This window comes from Stegodyphus dumicola, chromosome 8 (assembly GCF_044657685.1).
Source record: "Stegodyphus dumicola isolate Sdum_Otavi_A_Nest chromosome 8, ASM4465768v1".
NCBI classification, from domain to species: Eukaryota; Metazoa; Arthropoda; class Arachnida; order Araneae; family Eresidae; genus Stegodyphus; species Stegodyphus dumicola.
The window spans coordinates 69,742,947-69,762,527 of NC_140775.1; the positions used below are offsets into that span (position 1 = coordinate 69,742,947).

At 31.7% G+C, this 19,581-nt stretch overlaps 1 protein-coding gene across 2 annotated transcripts in view; it reads right to left on the minus strand.

Moving 5' to 3' along the window:
• The window catches only part of Cpsf100 (cleavage and polyadenylation specificity factor subunit 2), a 108,390-nt gene that overhangs the window by 70,320 nt on the left and 18,489 nt on the right, over positions 1 to 19,581 (minus strand). For both annotated transcript variants that reach the window (XM_085821978.1, XM_085821979.1), the window contains exons 5-7: positions 10,274 to 10,519; positions 2,429 to 2,517; positions 2,243 to 2,341 (exon numbers count right to left, since the gene is read on the minus strand). In XM_085821978.1, coding sequence (XP_085678104.1) covers positions 2,243 to 2,341; positions 2,429 to 2,517; positions 10,274 to 10,519 — 434 coding nt within the window. The remainder of the gene's footprint in view (positions 1 to 2,242; positions 2,342 to 2,428; positions 2,518 to 10,273; positions 10,520 to 19,581) is intronic.

Genomic DNA, 19,581 nt, shown 5'->3' on the forward strand with positions numbered 1-19,581 from the left:
GTCGGCTGAGTCAAAGAAAGTCTACGTAAAGAAGGAAAGGCTCCATAGACGTAATGTGACCGTCGAACCTGCTCGAACTTCGACATCAGCTTCGAGCTTTCGCGCTTTTCGGCGACAGATATTTCACGCATGCGCAAAATAATTATGGCAGATGTAGAAAAAGTTATGTGTGTCTAGACCTTTATCTGGGCTAAAAATAGCATTCAGTATTGAAGTTAACCTGTGTCCTTCATGTATAAGACGCAGGTAACTTTTTTGAGACCAAATTTAGGAAAAAAGTGCGTCTTATATGCCGTCAAATACGTTTTCCTACAGTTTAAAGTGTGCAAGCATTTTTATTGATCACAAAATGGGAGTTACCACAGCAGTATACTTCTGTAGAATTAGAAACTGGGAGCATTAAGACTTCTCTTTATTCTATCCTGATAAATACAGGTTCAGTTTAATATGTCTTTCCCCGAATCCTTAAAAAAAAGGGGGGAGAGAGAAAGAGATGAAAGAAAAAAACAAGAGCACTACTGAATGTTTTTGGCTATCAGCAGATCAACACTCCTCTGCGCCCCTGCCTCCAATTTGATAATTAACATTTCCAAGTGCCAAATCAGGTAATAGCTTTCATCTGATAGTTTGTTTAAACATCTATATTTGCAGCAAATTTAATCTGAATTCTGAAAACACATTTAAGTGATGTACATCCACAAGTAACATATTCTATAAACCAATCTTAGCTACTGGTAATCATTTAAAGAAATTATTACTGAAATATGGGTCATAAGCTACTGGGTGAGGAAAAAAGTTTTTTGCATATAGTGAAAAATGTTGAAATTCTTTTCTCATTATGATACATATCTAGTTTGTAATTATGAATTAATTTACAATTAGCAATAAATTGTTAATAATTATATGTGCTTAATCATTATTATTTCATTATTACAAGCATGACAGCTGGGGTGCTCTGGCTCTCTTCAACTGCAACTCCCGAGACTTTTGTGGATTCCTTGCAATAAATAGTAGTTTTATTTGTAAAACATATACTGCATTTTAATGTAGAAATCATGCAAAAACATACTTCTTTATTAATCAGTAATTTAATTTTTCAGTTACGTTATGTGTGTAATAATTTAACCAGTTCTTAACTGTCCCCTGCATATAAATTATGTGAAAAATAAAATGGTAAATAATTCACTTTCTGTAAATTACTAGAGCACGTAATCAAAATCGGGGCAGCATGAAACGATTATGGTACCGGTTATTTGAATGCGGCAAAGCACATAATGGCTATACCGTGCAACCAGCCAGTTCACCTGGGTTAGAATCCAGGTAAAACTACCAGCATTCAGCAGTCCTAACCACTTGACCAATGATAGCCATAAAAGACAATACACAAGTTATTTCAAACTAATGCACTCTAGTGTTTTTTTTTTTTTTTTTTTTTTCTCTCTCTCAGATTTATTTTATTTCAGAGTTAAGACAGTTTTTCCATAGAGTCTATGTGGATAACCAGCTACATCCATAATCCAATATCTCTCAAAGAGTATTATTTTATTCATTCCTCAATAGTTTAAACAACCTGATGAAGAAATTTCTTTCAGAGAAGAAAAGTGCTGTCTATGCACATACTCTTTCACTTCAATTTTAAAAAAAAAAAAAAATGTGGTGGACTTGCATATAAATTTTACACCAGGTGAGGCAGAACAGTATCAAACTTAGTCTCCAGACTTGTGCAAATTTCTTACTATGGATGTGTAAATTTGAGTTCAAACTTAACTGCTTCCTAAACAAGTAATGTAATTTTTATGTATTTTTCTGCATAATATTCACAACATTTAAAGAAATATGCTGCAATCACATTTTCCATGTGAAATTCTATTTTTACTACCGTTATTAAGTAGTGGTAATCCCACGCACAGCTCAAGAAAGCTAAACTTGTCTACTATACTGACAGAGGTTTAACCTTTGGCTCATATATTTATACTGCACATAAAACCATCTGATAACTCCAATCTATGCTCCGTTCTTTTTCTTAAAAAAAAAAAAAAAAAAAAAAAAAAAATCAATAATAGCTAATGATTTTAATTTTAGGTCTAGCTGATGGTCATATATGAAAATATGCAGCAAAACATAGCTTTTAGCCTCATAGGAACATTATATCGTGTACCCCACATTAAATTTTCAAATATAATTTTCATAAACAAATACATAAAAAAATTTCACCAAGATTTAATTAATATATATTCATTACCTGAGATTTTGCAAATTCTACAACATTATAGCTGACATTATTCAAAAGAGCAAGTGAATAAGCCATCAGCCCTGAATCTTTACTCCTCCACAGCTGATCCTAAAATAAAACATTTCAGAAAAAGCATACAAACATAGACAAAAAAACATGATGAAATACTAAATAGGATATAGGAACATAACATACCATCATATGAGACAGCTCTAGAACCCTTCCAGATGTATCAACTGCTATCAGAACATTGCCATTTGACCGTAGCGTCTTCAAAATATTAGCTGAAATTTTATATTTTTTAAAATATTAAAATTAATTTTTATATGAAGTTCTCTTGTTAAAAAAAGAATACAATTATATGGCATTTATATGTAAGGTGCTGGGAAAAAGCAGCTATAGGCTTAATTTCTTTAACCCTTTTAACCCTACTTTTGCATGATTAAAATTTAACTATGAAAAGTAGTTTAATTTAATTTTGACATAATAAAAGAAGTGCAATACGAGTTTAAAGTTTTAAACTTTTCTTGTTTTTCTGAAAATCTCCTGGGACAATATGCCCCAATAATACTGTCAACTGTGACTATTTGTCCCAATCATCTAGTATATTATAATAATAACCCTACACTGCATATGAATACATAATAAAGTTAAATGAAATGTACAGAATTATTTTATTCTTACAGTACAAGTTAAGTATGATATGGTGTAAAGCAGTCTTTACAAAGTGCAACCTGAAACATTTGGCAAATAGGCCAGGTTTCTTTAGTCATATATTTATTTGTTCCCTAGTTCCTTAAAAACACTGCAAACGTAAAAACCCATTTAAGAGTTGGTTTCATTTACCCAATAGGGAATGAAATCTAATCTCTGGGACATATGTGTCCAGTAAGACCGAAAGGGTTAAAGACTGATTCTAGATATACTTTATTCTTTCATGTCAGATATACACTATGAGATCTAAAGTACCCATACACTGACTGACATGCTGGCCTCCTGAAAACAAGAAAGAATTTATAAAGTTCACCATTTGGTATAGTGACAGCAACCATTCCAAAAGGAAAAACTCAGTGCTGGTAATTCCTTTCACAAAAGAACATGAAAAACTAAGCCCAAATCTTGAAAATCTGGAATTCTAATATTCCAGTATACTTTTGATTATATAGTCTATATTACTTAATCTTTTAAATACTGATTCTAAACTATTAGAATGTATCAAAAATGAAAAAACAATTATGAAAATAAAACTCAGTTCTATGAGGCGTACCCAAGCTTATATGGAATATGAAAGGGCCCCTAACCCCCATAGCAGAAATTGATTCAATGGCTACCCAGCAGTATCATATCTAACAATCTATTCATTCTGATACTATCAGTAAACTGTGTGTGCCTATGCTATGTCAGGTAGCTGTTGATATTCACATCACACAAAGTACTACAATGTTATCGACCTGCTATACTTTTTCAACTACTTTTCTGAATGAAAACTGCTAACTGTTGTAGGATAATAATGGTTTCCTCATTTGTTTGCACACAGTGCAAAAACAAATATTTGTAACTCTCTGATGATCCATCCAAATATTTTTTTTTGTGTGTGTGTGTGTATGTGTGTGTGTGAAAAGCATACTTTACAAATTTTTGCATAATACCAGCCACTATTGCTTCCATTACTCCACTCATATTAGTTACATAGTAGTGTAAAAGAATTATAAAATTCAGATATTTGATTGCAATGATAGATATTTTACAACAAAAAAGATAACTGACCACATACATTAAACAAGAAACAATACAGAGAATACCTACTTTTTTTTGCTTTTTAAATTTTTCCAATAAATGATAAAAATGTATAAGAAGCATAACACATTAGCAAAAGTATTCTGAAGATAGTGTTGAAATAAAATGCTAGTTCTTAATTCGGGGGGCGAAAAAAGTTAGCCCTGAATTTGAAATATAATATTGACCAAAAATGTAAAATGTGATTTTTTAAATTTAATTTCTGAAACAGAATTATAAACTTTAAAGTTATCCACCCAACCCTGAAAAGAATTCATCAGGTAATACACTATGTTGCCAAGACGGGCAACCCATAACATTACAAAAAAGTATTTAAGTAGCAATCCAGATATGCACATACGCATAGTACACAAGTGTGGATTTCAGCTTTTCGAATTCAAATGTCATTTTTTTGGTAAGTCCTCTCTCTGATTAGTGTTTTGATAAGTCTGTGCTTTTTTTTCTTGTAAGGAATCATAACGAGATTATGGAATTTGCCGGCTGATGAAAAAGAGCTGCATTTCTTCAGAAATTTGCTGTTTTGTTTGACAGTAGGGAATGCAAAAATTTGTGTACTTCATAAACAAGCAAATTTGTGCACTTATGCCACAATTGGTGCATTTTTTATTTTTAAATTTTTTTAAGGAAAACAGATTACATGGACACAGTGTGCACAATTCCACTACATGCTTTGTCAAGTTTCTGCAAATCTCTGATGTTTTTTTAAGCTTAAAAAGATCGCTGTGTACATGTGGAGAAGAGCAGAAAAGAAGGCAAGTGTTTTATTATAGATGTTTCTTGTGTCTTTAATGTTGTTTATTTGTTGCTGTTTTATGTAAATCTTAGTGGGGCACCATTTTTAAAAATACCTGTTGTCTTTCACCTTTTAATTACTAACAACTGCAACTTTTCAGGAGGGTTGGACAGACAATCAAAAAGTACAAACTAAATTTAATCACTGTATGGTGTTATATACTTAAAAGCAATTTAATTGGCATAAACTAATAAAAGAGAATCAGAAAAAGAGAGAGAAAAAATAAAAAAATGAAGTGCAGTAGAGAAATTTGCTTAAACTAGGAAAGATTTTTTGCACAACTAACATTTATAAAGTAAATGCTGAAATCTGGAAGTATATAAGGACAGATCTGCAAAAATTTTATAACTCCTAAATATTTAAACTTAAATTTTTAAATTATTGGATAATAAAATTCAGTGTACAACAGAGCCTTCAAAAAGAAACAAACACTATCCCATAAGGCTACTTCACTTGTATAAAGTAGTCAAAAGCCTTCTGCCTTAGAACACGAATAGCTTCACTGAGATGATTTTCAAGAGACACTAGATTGTATTTACATTGTGTCTACAAATGTTTATATTGCTTCATCATTATAACATACTGCAGTTGAGCTCCAACTAGCTGCATTATCAACTAGCCTTTCAGGCCATGGAAAAAATATTATTAATTTATTACATTTTTATTTCTAATTGATTAAAATAAAACACAAAAAAAACCCTAAGATAAGAAAGATCTTTAACCCTTTGAGCGGCGCAGGATTTTAGATCCGTCGTGAAGACCAGTATTTAAACAGCATTTATTAATTGAGTTTCTAAATTACTTATTTTAGTCTGTATTTTCATAAATGTACATTCATTAAGATGATATTTACATTATTAAAGAAAGTAAGAAAGCAAAATATCTTAAATTATAAGCTAATACAATAAAAAGTCCATAATCCGGACTCGTTGGGACTTCGGCGATTCCGGATTAGGGGTTTTTCCACATTATAGATCATCAATTTAAATCTGGTAAAATGGCATTGCAGAAATTATACAATTAAAAATATGAAACCATAATTTATGAAAGAAAGAGCAATTATGATCTAAAGGGTATCAAAATTTACAAAAAAAAAAAAAAAAAAAAAACTTAATATTTATTTGTTTACTTTATGAAGCATTTCTTTCAGTGTAAGTTGTTTAAGATGCTTTCACAAAAAATTCCTTTTTCTTGTGTCATCTAATGCCATACTCCTCGCATAATTTTGAGACAGATATGCCTTTATCCATTTTTTGTTTGATGGACATTGAAAATGCTTTCACTTTGTAGATCCTTTGGCAGCTCCAGAATTGGAAACTCTTTTTGACATAATCGAAAGTTCAAGCTTAATTTTTATAAAATTGCTCTAACAGTCTGCAAAAAAAAAATAATAAGCCGGATCCAATTAGAAGATTAAGGAATAGCGCAATCTGTAACATTAACTGAAATGCCTTAGAATCAGTAAAGAAAATTTTAGCCTAGCTTATACCATCCATTATACATTAAATGTGCATGCATAAAACATACCAAAAAAAAAGTTTGTGGCCTTTGAGGTCTGGATTATAGATCATTCCAGATAATGGACGGCCGGATTATAGACTTTGTACTGTACATGCAAGTAGCAAAACTTCTGATGACTGGATAAAGCCGCTCATAATGCTCAGAGGGTTAAGGAGTTATTAAATCAATTTAGATGAATGTGCATTATGTGTCGAATGATTTGCAGTGTTTGGCATACAGGTAGCCTGTAAAAGCTAATCAGAAAGAAATAATGTATAGCCCAATAGATCAATCTCTACAAAAATTTGAAATAAAAGAATTTTTCTCATTAAAAAATCAAGACAGAAAATGTTTTTAATTACATATGAACTAATTCATATAATAAAAAATATATAGCAAAATAATGTTTTTTAACACCCACACATCCCCCCACACACACACCAAAAAAAAAAAAAAAAGAGGGGGGATCCAGACATTACATGTTTCATGCTTGTGAACTCTTCAGACTTATTTCTTATTATTTTCTGAGTATTTAAACTCCAAACAGTTTTCCAAATGAATTTCTCCCCATCATTTTTTTCAAGTTACCAAATACATTAAGCAATGCTATATACAAAGGTATAAAACTAATCAGTATTTGGCTAATAGATAGCAAATGAAGGTTGACAGAAAAGTAAATGTGCAGCACAACAGAGAATCTCAGAACTCCAATAAAATTAATGAAAATGCTCTGTCGCAAAGTTATGTTAATGGTCAGCAGTTAATAAATAATCAAGTCAGCAGTTAATATGCAAGTTAATCATATGCTACTATAAACAAATGTAATACTGGAAGAAGCTTAAAGGTGCCATCTTGGATGTGATGTACTTTCCACTTAATATATTATATGTGGAAAACTGTTGTTATAAAGATTATATCATAATGTCTGTAATCAGAGATATAAACAGAAAAGAATAGTGTACAATTATTATGAACATGTAATACTGGTTACCAACATCTTAATCTAGTAATCTTTTAACTTCAAAGTTGCATATGTTGTTAATTAATAAACAAATCCTTTCAGTGGACATCAAATAAAAGGCATTAATGCAAACCGTTGAAATGGCTGTTATACAATATTCAGATTATTAAGTTATTAATTATAAATTTAGTTTAAATTTATTATTAGGTTTTCTCATTTCAAACAAAACCTAAATTGATTTAAATTCTCTTCATAATGCATGATTCAAGTTATCCAACTATTTATAACATATTTTGGATACAAAATACAACTTATATTCCATAACCAAATTCTAAATTTGTTTTGGAATATAAGTTGAATAATTCTACAGATGTCTACAGTAGGTTAAGATAATTAAGATCGAATACAGTTTATATTCAATAACAAATTCTAAATTTTATGTTCTTTAGCTAATTTCATTTTGTAATTTTTTTACTGAGTAGGAAAGGGAAGTTTTAATTTACCAATATACTTTTAAACATGCTGAAAACATAATTCATGTATACTGCGGGGTGGGGGGGAATAGGACAGTTCTATACCTCCCGTTCTACTGCTCCCTTCGACAAAATTTAACTTGCGTTTTCCCAGTCTTGCAAGAGCAACTTGGATATGTATTAGATTTATATATAGCATTGTTCTAATATAGATATTTTTAAACAAAATCTGACTTTTTCTGAAATTACATGCCAATTTTTTCCCATATTTCGACTCTACAATTCAAATTATGCCAAACTGTCAAGTTTTTTAAAAAATCGCATGAGTAGTTTTTAAACAATTAGCTCTCAAAATTTTAGCTCCTAAATGTTAATTGAATTTGATATATATTTATTAATCTCTCTCTCTTTTTTTTTTTTTTTTATTAAACTTACTTGATTCCTTTTTCCAGAATTCGAAATTTAGGTTCACTCCAAATACAATTCACACATTTTTCCCGATTTATTTTTTAAATTTGTATTTTAAAATAATTTTTATAAATTTTTCACAAAAATTTTTTAATTATAACCTATAAAATGTTTACCATCATCTTAAAGTAGATGTATTTCTAAGCAAACCTGCAAAAAATGAGAGTTTTTTAATTCAAAATTTCCTAGGATATACATGAATTTACATAGTGGCGCGTTTTGAAATTTGGCATATATTTATTAAAAGCGATAATAATGCCAAACGTGGTTTATGCACTTTGTTAAAATTATTTGAAAGTATGAACGATGATTTTTTTCTGCAAAGAAAAAAAAAGGAAAGGAAAATAGGTTGCTATAAATTAAAAAATTCCCCCGAGTGAATTATTCTTAGCGCAAACTGAAAAAAAATGGGATGAGATAAATTTTTAAATTTTGCACCAAATTTTACAAAATTTAATATTTAGGCATAATTTCAGTCATAGAATTGAAATATGGAAAAAATTGCCATGTCATTTCAGAAAAAGGCCGATTTTGTGAATGACGTAATCCCATTGTGAATATGGGCATTCAAAAGCCCAAATTTGAAATTTGGAATTTGTTTTATTATCAATTTCATATTTTGTAAAACTTAATGAATTTTTCTTTAACAAACTCATTAATACTGGAGGGGGGGGACTTTTTTATCTCCAGCGCGTAGTACTGAAAATTCTAAAGATATGCTCATTTTAAAATTATTTTGCAACATTGCTGTTAAACTGAATTGTATAGTTTAAATGCAAAGAACATATTTAATAAATAAAGGTAACACACAAAACGTTAAAAAACGCCTCTTTGGGCATAATTTAAAATCTGAAACCTTTCAGATTTTTATATTTTAACAAACACAGGCTGAATCTTCATATAAAGTTCTACAGATGTCTACAGTAGATTAAAATAATTAAGATTGAATCACATTTAATGAAATGTTATGCTGAAAAATCAATAGGTATGGAAGAATAAAATTTGAACAATTTAAGTTCCAGTGATTCAATAAATTTCATTCATTACTGAAGAGCCAAAAATTAAAAACTAGGAGATTCAGTGATCTATGGGGAAAACTGGGAGGCGTGATAAAAAACAAAGAGTCTTCCAGCAGAAACGGGAGAGTTAGCAACTATCAATATATTAATAAATCCATTGCATTAATTGCTGCAATAATAACCTAGAATGCTAACTTGTGATAGTTGAGAATAATTTCATCTCACTATATCATGTCAAAGGACCAATTACATTCAACAGTTGCAGTTGCATTTTTTAGATTTTAATCAGTTAATCCTCAAAAAATACTATGCAAGCCTGATGAGTATTATTAATGTAATACAATTCATAAAACAGAAGATGTTTAAATTATAAACAAATATTGCTATTTCCTTTTCCTTCAGCTGAAATTTTATATTTTGTGAGATTGACCCATAGAGGCCTCCTGTTCTTTGTTTACTAAGAGAGTCATTGCATAACATTTTTTTTTTTTTTTTCTAAAAACAAAGTAAATGAATGTGATATGTTAATTTCTTCTAAATGCAATGAAATTTTGTTTTACAACTTGCAGCATTACTGAAGTTAATTATTTTTTATTAAACAGTATAACCACAGAATAAAAGCAAATCTAGTTATCTAGATGTGCTTTATTAGTAAGGATGAATATGGTGGTAATCTCATTACAAAATATTACATGTTCCTAAAAACTGTCACATTATTCCCACCTATTTACTTCTAACTATGGATATAATGGTATAATTTTTATAGTGACAATTTTTCATACATAAATACTCATATATTTATTGTACATGCTCATAAAATTTATATAATTATTTTTAAATACTGTTTCATAATTCTCCTTATTATGAATAAATGCATTTACTCAAACATGAATCATTAATTATAAACTGCAATCTTTTTCGTTCTTTCTTCGAATTTTTTAAAGCTCTTTAATGATATCTATTACTAGCAATAGCAGCTATAGCTAAAATAATAATAGTGTTTAGAAGCAAAAATACCCATCAACTTACTCATAAGGAGCTCATCTCGTGCTCTTCTTCTCACTTGCACATAGTTAGCATTATAAGAGTCAGTGATAAGCAAAGAAGGTCTATTAAAAGTTTCCAGAATGCAACCATTTAAATGTCTTTCTTTCTTGTGATTAAAATCAACAGCATAAATTATGTCTTCTTCGCCATCTTTAACAATTTTCCAGATAGTTCCACCAATCATATGACCACCAGGTAAAGGAGTTATTGTAATGCCTTGTCCCTTTCCTACAAAAAAGAACAGAATTATTACAAGTTAAATGATAACAAGAGATTAAATTACATGAGCTTAGAACATTTGTCTTTAACTTAGGGGTAACAATACAAGCATATATGTATTTTTACATTATAATGAAGTTAAACATTTAATTACTTACTTTTGCAATAAAATTAACCATATCCAGTCAAAAGTCATTAATCCGGAATGATCTATAATCCGGACCTCAAAGCTACAAACTTTCAGCGCATGCATCAACGCATATGCGTTGACGCATGCACGTAATACCTTTACGCATGTGCATATGCGTGTACACATGTGTATAATATGTTTACGCATGCGCATTTAATGTATAACAAACAGTATAAGCTAAGCTAAAATTATCTAATTATCTATTTCAGTTAATGTTGCATATTGCGTTGTTCCTTAATCTTCTAATCTTACTATTTTTTGTAGACTGTTGGAGCAATTTTATGAAAATAAGTGTGAACTTTCGGTTACGACAAAAAGAATTTCTGATTCTGTAGCTCCCAAAAGATCTACAAAGCGAAAGCATGTTTCGATGTCCATCAAACAAAAAGTGGAATTGCTGCAAAAAATGGATAAAGGCATATCCGTTGTTTCTCTAACCATTTCAAAATCTGTTCATCAATTACACGCTGCTCTGTTGGGGGGGGGGACGTTGCGGCGCGCAATGAACTGGAAGTTGATCTGTCAGCACTATCCTTATCTTCATGGCAGATGTTTTGTCTTATTCAGCTAATAATTCATTACTAAATGTAGTATTTCATCTCGATGTACTCCGTCTTTGGTATGATTTAAATCAAATTCCTCATCATTATAAATATCATGAATACACATTAAATAGTTTTCTGGTTGCAATTTTCTAATTGCGACTATGCGTAAATGTATGCTGTACGCATGTGCACTTTGAAAGAAATATTTAATAAAGTAAACAAATAAATATTAAGCATTTTTTTTTGTAAATTTTCATAACCTTTAGATCATAATTGTTATTTATTTTATAAATTATGGTTTCATATTTTTAATTTTATAATTTTTGCATGCCATCTTACCTGATTTAAACTGATGATCTATAATCCGGAATTGCCAACGTCCCGACGAGTCCGGATTAAAGACTTGACTGTATCATCACAACCTTCAATTCATTTGATGTTATATAAAGGTTGTGAAGAAATAGCATTAATTTTCAATGAAATAAGTAAGTTCCAAACATCTCTTCCAATGATATAATCACAAAATGTACTTCGGGCTCCACTTATACAGCAGAATCTTTAAAGATTAGATTAATTAACATGGTAAAGAAGTAAAGTGATATTTCACACAGAAAAGATGTCTTTGAAAGGTATTAAAGATGAAAATTAATTTGTATCAGGTAACCAAGAAAGCTTAATCTGGAACTGCCCTGCTAGATGATAACGCTTTCTATTTTCCAGTGCTGGGTTTTTACTGTGATGTACTTTAGATGTCATAGTTTTCCGTCTAGGCTGAAGATATAAGTGTACAATTTCAGCAGTAATCCATTAAATATAAAGCAATGACTTTTGCTGGTAGACACTGAATTTTGCCGTAAGTGGTTTTGAATGTTTTGATGACAATTAGGAATTATTCCACAGTCTGCTGTTCAAAAGAAATGTAAAAGAACAGTGTGATCTCAAAAGCTAACGAAAATTTTATTTTTCTGTTAACAGAAATTACAGCTAGGGTTTGGTAAAGCTCAAGGATTTGAAGCTCAGTTAAGCTCGAACTCGGTTTTCTTTGGGGGGGCTTTCGAGCATTTGAAGTTGACATACTTACATTTTCAAAAGACTTATAATGGACTTATAATTAAAATAATATTTTTTAGAAATTTAAAAGAAACTTTTTCTTTACTTATATATTTATTTATGGATTTATATTAATGAAAACATATTTTAAAAACACCAGTGCATGTAGTGATTTATCTGATAGCTTCGACCAAATTTTAGTGTAAAAATTGTTGGCCACAGAAAATGCTCTCTCAAAATCAATGGATGTTGGTTTTATAATGTGAATAGCTTCAAGTAACCGCTTTAAATTTACAGTCAATTCACCATTACTTTTTGACAAAGTAAATTCTTGACTTAAGAGCAGCACCAACTTTGGTAGTTGTTTCTGCTTCACTGCTTGATTTTTCATTTGATGAATTTGGTGATGGAAATAAACGCTTCATCAAAGCAGCTGCTAGTTCTATAGAAGCTTTTGATGGCGTTTTATTTAAGTTGTTCATTGAATTCATCGAATCTATGATGTTTTTGTTGATCCTGCTATTGATGTAAAAAATCGATATTTTCAGAAAGAGAACTACTTATTTCAGATTCTTTCAGTTGAATTCTCTCGCATAAAGTTGATAGAAATATATGCTGTTCGTAAAGCGGCTTGTGTTTCACCCATAGTGTTATGTGCCACTTCAATTGGTTTTAACACCAAGACTATCGATTTTATTAATTCCAGGTTTAAATTTGTTAAAAGACGTCCAGATTTAAGTTCAATGAGTACATCCTTTGTAACGTCATACAATTTTACAAAAGTTTCACGCATTTTGAGCATTGAATTTCATCTGGTTTTACAATTCAGAAAGACAGAGCGAGTTGTTGCTCTATCTGTAATTTTTCTCTACATTTAGACCTGAAAAAATCTGAACACACAACAAAATTTTTGAAAAAAATTACAATTTGTCTCAGAATATTTATGTTTTCCTTGAACGATTCATTCTGTAATTCAGTTTCATTAATGCTCAAACCATTATCAACATCATCAAAGTCATCAGTCTCTCCTGAACTTTCGTCTATACTTTCCTCTGTCCCTGATTTTTCATCATAAAACAGCCAAATGCAAGGCATGTGCACGACATGTTTGATAAAAAGCGGGTGATTCTTTTTTTAACTTGATCATAACACTTGCTCCATCCCCAGTAGTGGATACAATATTATTGTGCTTAAATGATAGACCAAAAGATTCGAGGTGCTCTTCTACAAGATCTTGCATTTTGTTTTGCATCGCAACTTCCAAAAATTCTTATCAGTCCAAGATCGATGCTTTTTTGGCAGACAGTACGCAGATTTATATTCAGGAATCTCCGGTTACAGATGGTGGTCCATTCATCCATGGTAATGGAGATTTTCTTCAATTCAGCAATATCTTTTTTAATATCCTTTTTGATTTTTTGTTTCCCAGTTTCCATATGGTTATGAACAAGAGCCATTACAGATTTTTCATTGGCTGGAAGCTTCATACCTCTTAAGGTCAATGATTGCCGAATAAACTCTGACTGAGGGATTTGACGAATTGATAAACCATCTACTGCAGCCATTTTTGCAACAATCTCTTCAATTGATGTTTTGATTACGAAATTATCCAAAGTTTTTGTTTTTTTAGCTGTCGTTTCTGCCTCTGTTTTGTCAACGCCAAATGTTATGAACGCTGCTTAGATGACAATGCATTGTTCACGTATCTCCATTTAAAATGGAAATTTTTTATTGCATCCATTGCAGCATGCATAATTTTGGTCAGCCTTGGCGAAATGACTCCAAACGGTAGATCTTTTGTTTTTTGGTATGATTACTATTCTAGAAAAAAAAAATAGAAAATACTACAGTCAAAAGTCTTTCATCAGGACTTATCGGGACTTTGACGATTCCGGATTATAGATCATCAGCTTAAATCGGGTAAGATGGCATGCAGAAATTACAAAATTAAAAATATGAAACCGTAATTTATGACGTAAAGAGCAATTATGATCTAAAGGGTATCAAAATTTACAAAAAAAAAAAAAAAAAAAGCTTTATATTTATTTCTTTACTTTATTAAACATTTTTTTCAACGCGCGCGTGTATAAAGCATACATTACGCATAGTCGAAATTAGAAAATTGCAACCAGAAAACTATTTAATGTGTATTCATGATATTTATAATGACGAGGAATTTGATTTAAATCATACCAAAGACAGAGTACATCGAGATGAAATACTACATTTAGTAAGGAATTATAAGCCGAATAAAATAAAAACATCTGCCCTGAAGAGTCGGATGCTGCTGACAGATCAACTTCCAATTTTTTGCGCACCGCAACATTCCCCTCCCCTGCACAGCAGCGTGAAATTGATAAACATATTTCGGAATGATTAGCGAATCAATGGATATGTCCATTTTTTGCAGCAATTCCACTTTTTGTTTGATGGACATCAAAACGTGCTTTCGCTTTTAGATATCCTTTGGCAGCTCCAGAATCGGAAATTCTTTTTGACATAATCGAAAGTTCAAGCTTACTTTTATAAAATTGCTCTAACAGTCTGCAAAAAATAATAAGCCGGATCCAATTAGAAGATTAAGGAACAATGCAATCTGCAACATTAACTGAAATAGATAATTAGGTAATTTTAGCTTAGCTTATACTGTCCGTTATACATTAAACGTGCATGCGTAAGCGTATTATGCGCATGTATAAAGGTATTATGCGCATACGTAAAAGTATTATACACATGCATAAAGGTATTATGCACATGTGTAAAAGTATTATGTGCAAGTTTGTAGCTTTGCGTTTTATGTAAATCAGGTAGAACCAGTATTTAAGTTGAAGTTTCGGTCACTTCAGTAGAAGGGCTCAGAAGTTCTTAGTAGTATCCTGCTTTCTAGTCACATCATTGCTTTACGTCTAATCTTTTATGTCTAATTTACAACTTTTCGGCCGTACTGTTACACGTCTGCTAGTATTCGCCAGTGAGATTTAATATGGGCCAACTTTGTTAGTTACTGCTGTGCAGCTTCAGCTGCCTTTAGTTAACATTAGTTTATTATTTTCTATCTCAAACTAAAGCCCAAGTGGTGGCTTACTGGAAGCCTGAGAGGGGCCATCTGTGAATATTCTTGAGTTCAATGAAAGGGTAATTTAACACTTCCTTGGACTTGTATTTTACACGTGAACTAAGCGATTATTCGCTACACAGTTCATAAGCATTCTAGCAACCAATGCCTGCAGATTTAACTAAAACATTATAAATGCAAATGAAATAGCAATACTGCTAAATTGAAGAACTGTTATGCGTGTTGCAGCTTAACTCTTGCTGAGATCCGATGGCTGAGCGACGTCATCTCGAACTATGAACTCTCGTGGAGAGATCGCACAAGAATTCGGAATGGAGAAGTCACACTCTGCATCGTGCCAAATTAAAAACCTTTTCATTATGTAAATATTCTGTAACCCTTTTGCATCTTCATTAAAATATGTTTGTGTAAAGAACGTATTGATCATTATGGATTATTTCCTTCAAAGGATTCCAGATAGAGATGCACAGAGGAGATCAATTCAACCAGTGGAACTTGCAGAACCCATTGGGACAAGATAAGCAGTTTTATTTTACCTTGATTTATTAATTAGAAGTAACAATAATGATAAGGGAAATAAATAATAATATTGTGGCGCCATAACGTGGGGCCACTGGGTTGAATTTGAACTGAAATTTAAAAGATTTTGCTTTAAGCAAAAACATGGATTTAGAAAAATTAAAAAAGAAACGATCTGCTATAAGAGCAGTAGTTACGAGGCTGATAAAGATAGAAACAGAAATTGCTAATGAGGAGGATAAAAATTTAATTGAAGAAACGGTTGCTCAGTTAATTAGTAAAGAAGAAGAACTAATCTTAGCGGATAATGGTATTGAAACTTTAATTGATGTAACAAATTTAGAAGATGAAATAATTTCTAGAGAAGAGTATAAAAGTAAAATTATTGTTTGGAAATTATGCGCGAAAAGATATTTAGATACTAATCCACATATAATATAGCGCTAATTCTACTTCATGTGGAACTGTCACTGAATCACAAAACAAAATTAAACTCCCCAAATTGGCCATGGAAACATTTTCGGGAAAGGATGTGTGCAGATGGCCCAGGTTTTGGGCAGAATTTTAGACAGCTGTACACAAAAAAGAAAGTCTACATGCAGTAGATAAATTTAACTATTTAAAGTCAATTCTTACTTCCGATGCTGAAACTGCAATACAAGGGTTGACGGTAACAGCGGAGAATTACGAGAAGGCTGTGAAAATATTAAAAGATCGCTTCGGACGCAAAGAACTAATAATAGATTCCCACATGAACAATTTATTAACTCTGACTCCGGTTCAAAAGGTCTTGCGATGTGACAGCATTTTGAAAATTATATGATGTGAAGTACAAATTAGAGGATTAGAATCGTGTAATATTTTACCAGATTCGTACAGTACCTTATTGTATCCGATATTAATAAAGGTGATTCCGAATGATTTAGCAGTAGAATTTAATAGGAAATATGAAGATGATAACCAGACAAAAATTATAAATTTGCTAGAAATTGGGATTATAATAAGGGTAGAATTCCTTCAGCGGCAGAAATTAAAAATACATCACTTTCTAGTAGCTGTTTATTCTGTTCTAAAAATCATACATCAGAATCATGTCAAAAGACTGTGCCTGAAAAAAAGGAAGTTTTAAAGTGAAGTGGAAATTGTTTCGAGTGTCTCAAAAGGTATCATTTAGGGAGGAACTGCAAATCGAAACTAACTTGTAGTACTTGTGAACGACGACATCGTACATTGATACATGCTAGTGAAATGAAAGCGTCAGACAAGACGCCCATCCAAGAGGCAGTAGTCTCTTCTGTTTCCGATTGCGCAACTGTAAATAACTCATTTCTTCTGACAGTACGAGCTGAAATTATAAACACAGGCAATTGGTGCTGGCAAAGCGTTCGCGCAATGTTTGATTTAGGATCACAACAAAGATTTATTACGGAGGACATTAGTAAGAAATTAATACTTCCGGTGACTGGAGAAGAAAAAATAAAAATATTCTCTTTCGGTTGCACGACATCTGAAGCGCAGAATGTTAAAACAAACAGCCTCATTTTGCGTAATTCGAAGCATCGATATGAAATCAAAATAGAAGCTTTAATTACTCCTGTCATTAATGGATCACATACTCCTTTCCCTAGAAATGAAATAGTTAATCTTATTAAAAAAAAGGACATACAACATACTGGGGACAAGGGAATAAAACGCCAAAAATTTCTTTGCTGATAGGAGCAGATTTTTATTGGAAAATAGTTATGGGTAAGGTTCACAGACTATCTAATTCCTTAGTAGCAGTTTAAACAAAATTGGTTGGACCATTAGTGGAACAGAAAGGGCTTACGGAATTTCACCAACTAATGTGAATACTATGAAGGTTGTGGTTCATAACAATAAAGATACACAGAACGAATCCTTGTCCAGTTTGCTGAAGAATCTCTGGGAGCTCAAATCTATGGGGATAAATTACGATTCGGATAAGGAATTCGAGTTAGAAGATAATTTAGTTTTTGATAATTTCAAAAGATTGGTAAAATTTGAAAACAATCGTTATATTGTCCACCTTGCCTGGAATCATAATTCAAATGAGCTTGGAGATAATCTGGAGATAGCTAAAATTAGATTTAAGAGTTTAAGTCGTAGATTTCAGAATAATCAACAGTTCTATGACAGATATCACAAAGTAATTGATAAATACTTAAAAGAAGGAATCGCCGAAGAGACTAACATTGAAATTGGACCAAAAACGTATTTTATGCCACATCAAGCAGTTATAAGAGAAAACAAGGAAACTACAAAACTCTGTGTGGTTTTTGATGCTTCATCACATGCGGAGAATTGTTTGTCATTAAATGACTGTTTACAGTCAGGTCCCAAGATGTGTCCAGACATACTGGAATTGCTTTTTAAGTTCCGTCAAAATCGAATTGTGTTTACAGCTGACATCGAACAAGCATTCTTGCAGATTTCTATTGCTAATGAAAACAGAAACACAGTCAAGTTTCTATGGTACGATGGTGAATTAAATGGAACCAAAATAAAAGCTCTTCGTATGACAAGGGTAATTTTTGAAGCAACATCTAGTCCGTTTCTTCTAAGAGCAACTCTTAATTTACACGGTGGCAAATACAAGTCACAGTATCCAAACGTATTTTCCATGCTAACTGAAAATATGTATGTTGACGACTTAATCACTGGAGCAGATGAAGAATCAGAAGCATTCGAGGAATCGGAACATATAAAACACGTACTGAAAGAAGGTGGATTTAACATGCGGAAGTGGGAAAACAAATGAAGCGAATTTACAAAAAGTATGGAACGAAGAAGATTTTTTTATAAGATTCGACTTGTTCTAAAGTATTGGGGTACATATGGAATAGGTCAAATGATACATTTTTGATAAAAATTGAAGATTTAGTAAAAGATGCCAAAAGGATAGATAATATACGCACTAAAAGGGAAATCTTGAGATTTGTAGGACGTTTCTTTGATCCACTGGGGTTTTTAAATCCATTCACTATTCAAGCTAGTATTTTATTGCAAGACTTATGGGAACAAAAGACAGCATGGGACATTGAAATACCAGAAAATTTCAGAAAGAATTGGCAAAGCTGCTGTGATGAATTAGCTCATATTTCTAGTTTGGAAATACTAAAACATCAGTTTGCAAGTGCTGGGAAAAGGGATATAAAGGATGGTTTACAGTTACACAGTTTCACAGACGCGAGTCAGAAAGCCTATGGGGCTCTGTATTTTCATTATTCAAAAAATGGAGTCATTCATGCAAGCTTCATTACATCAAAATCCCGAGTAGCACCTTTTAAAAAATTATCACTTCCCAGATTGGAATTGATGGGTGCTTTGATAGAATCCTGCTTGTCAAAATACATCCAAAAGAAACTTCAGGACATTGATTTAATTGTATATATCGGGACTGATCCTAAAATAACGTTACACTGGATTCGAAGTGATGTGAAAAGGTGGAAGCCATTCGTTCAGAACAGAGTGAAGGAAATACAGAAGAATTCAGATGTCTTGAACTGGAGATATACGCCTGGTGAAAATAATCCAGCTGATTTGCTAAGCAGAGGTGAACATGTCAAACATCTGAAGCAGAATAGTATATGGAAGGGCCCACGTGTTTAAAAGAAGAAATGGAACACTGGCCAAAACCGAATTTATGTTCTACAAAGAACACTGAAGATTC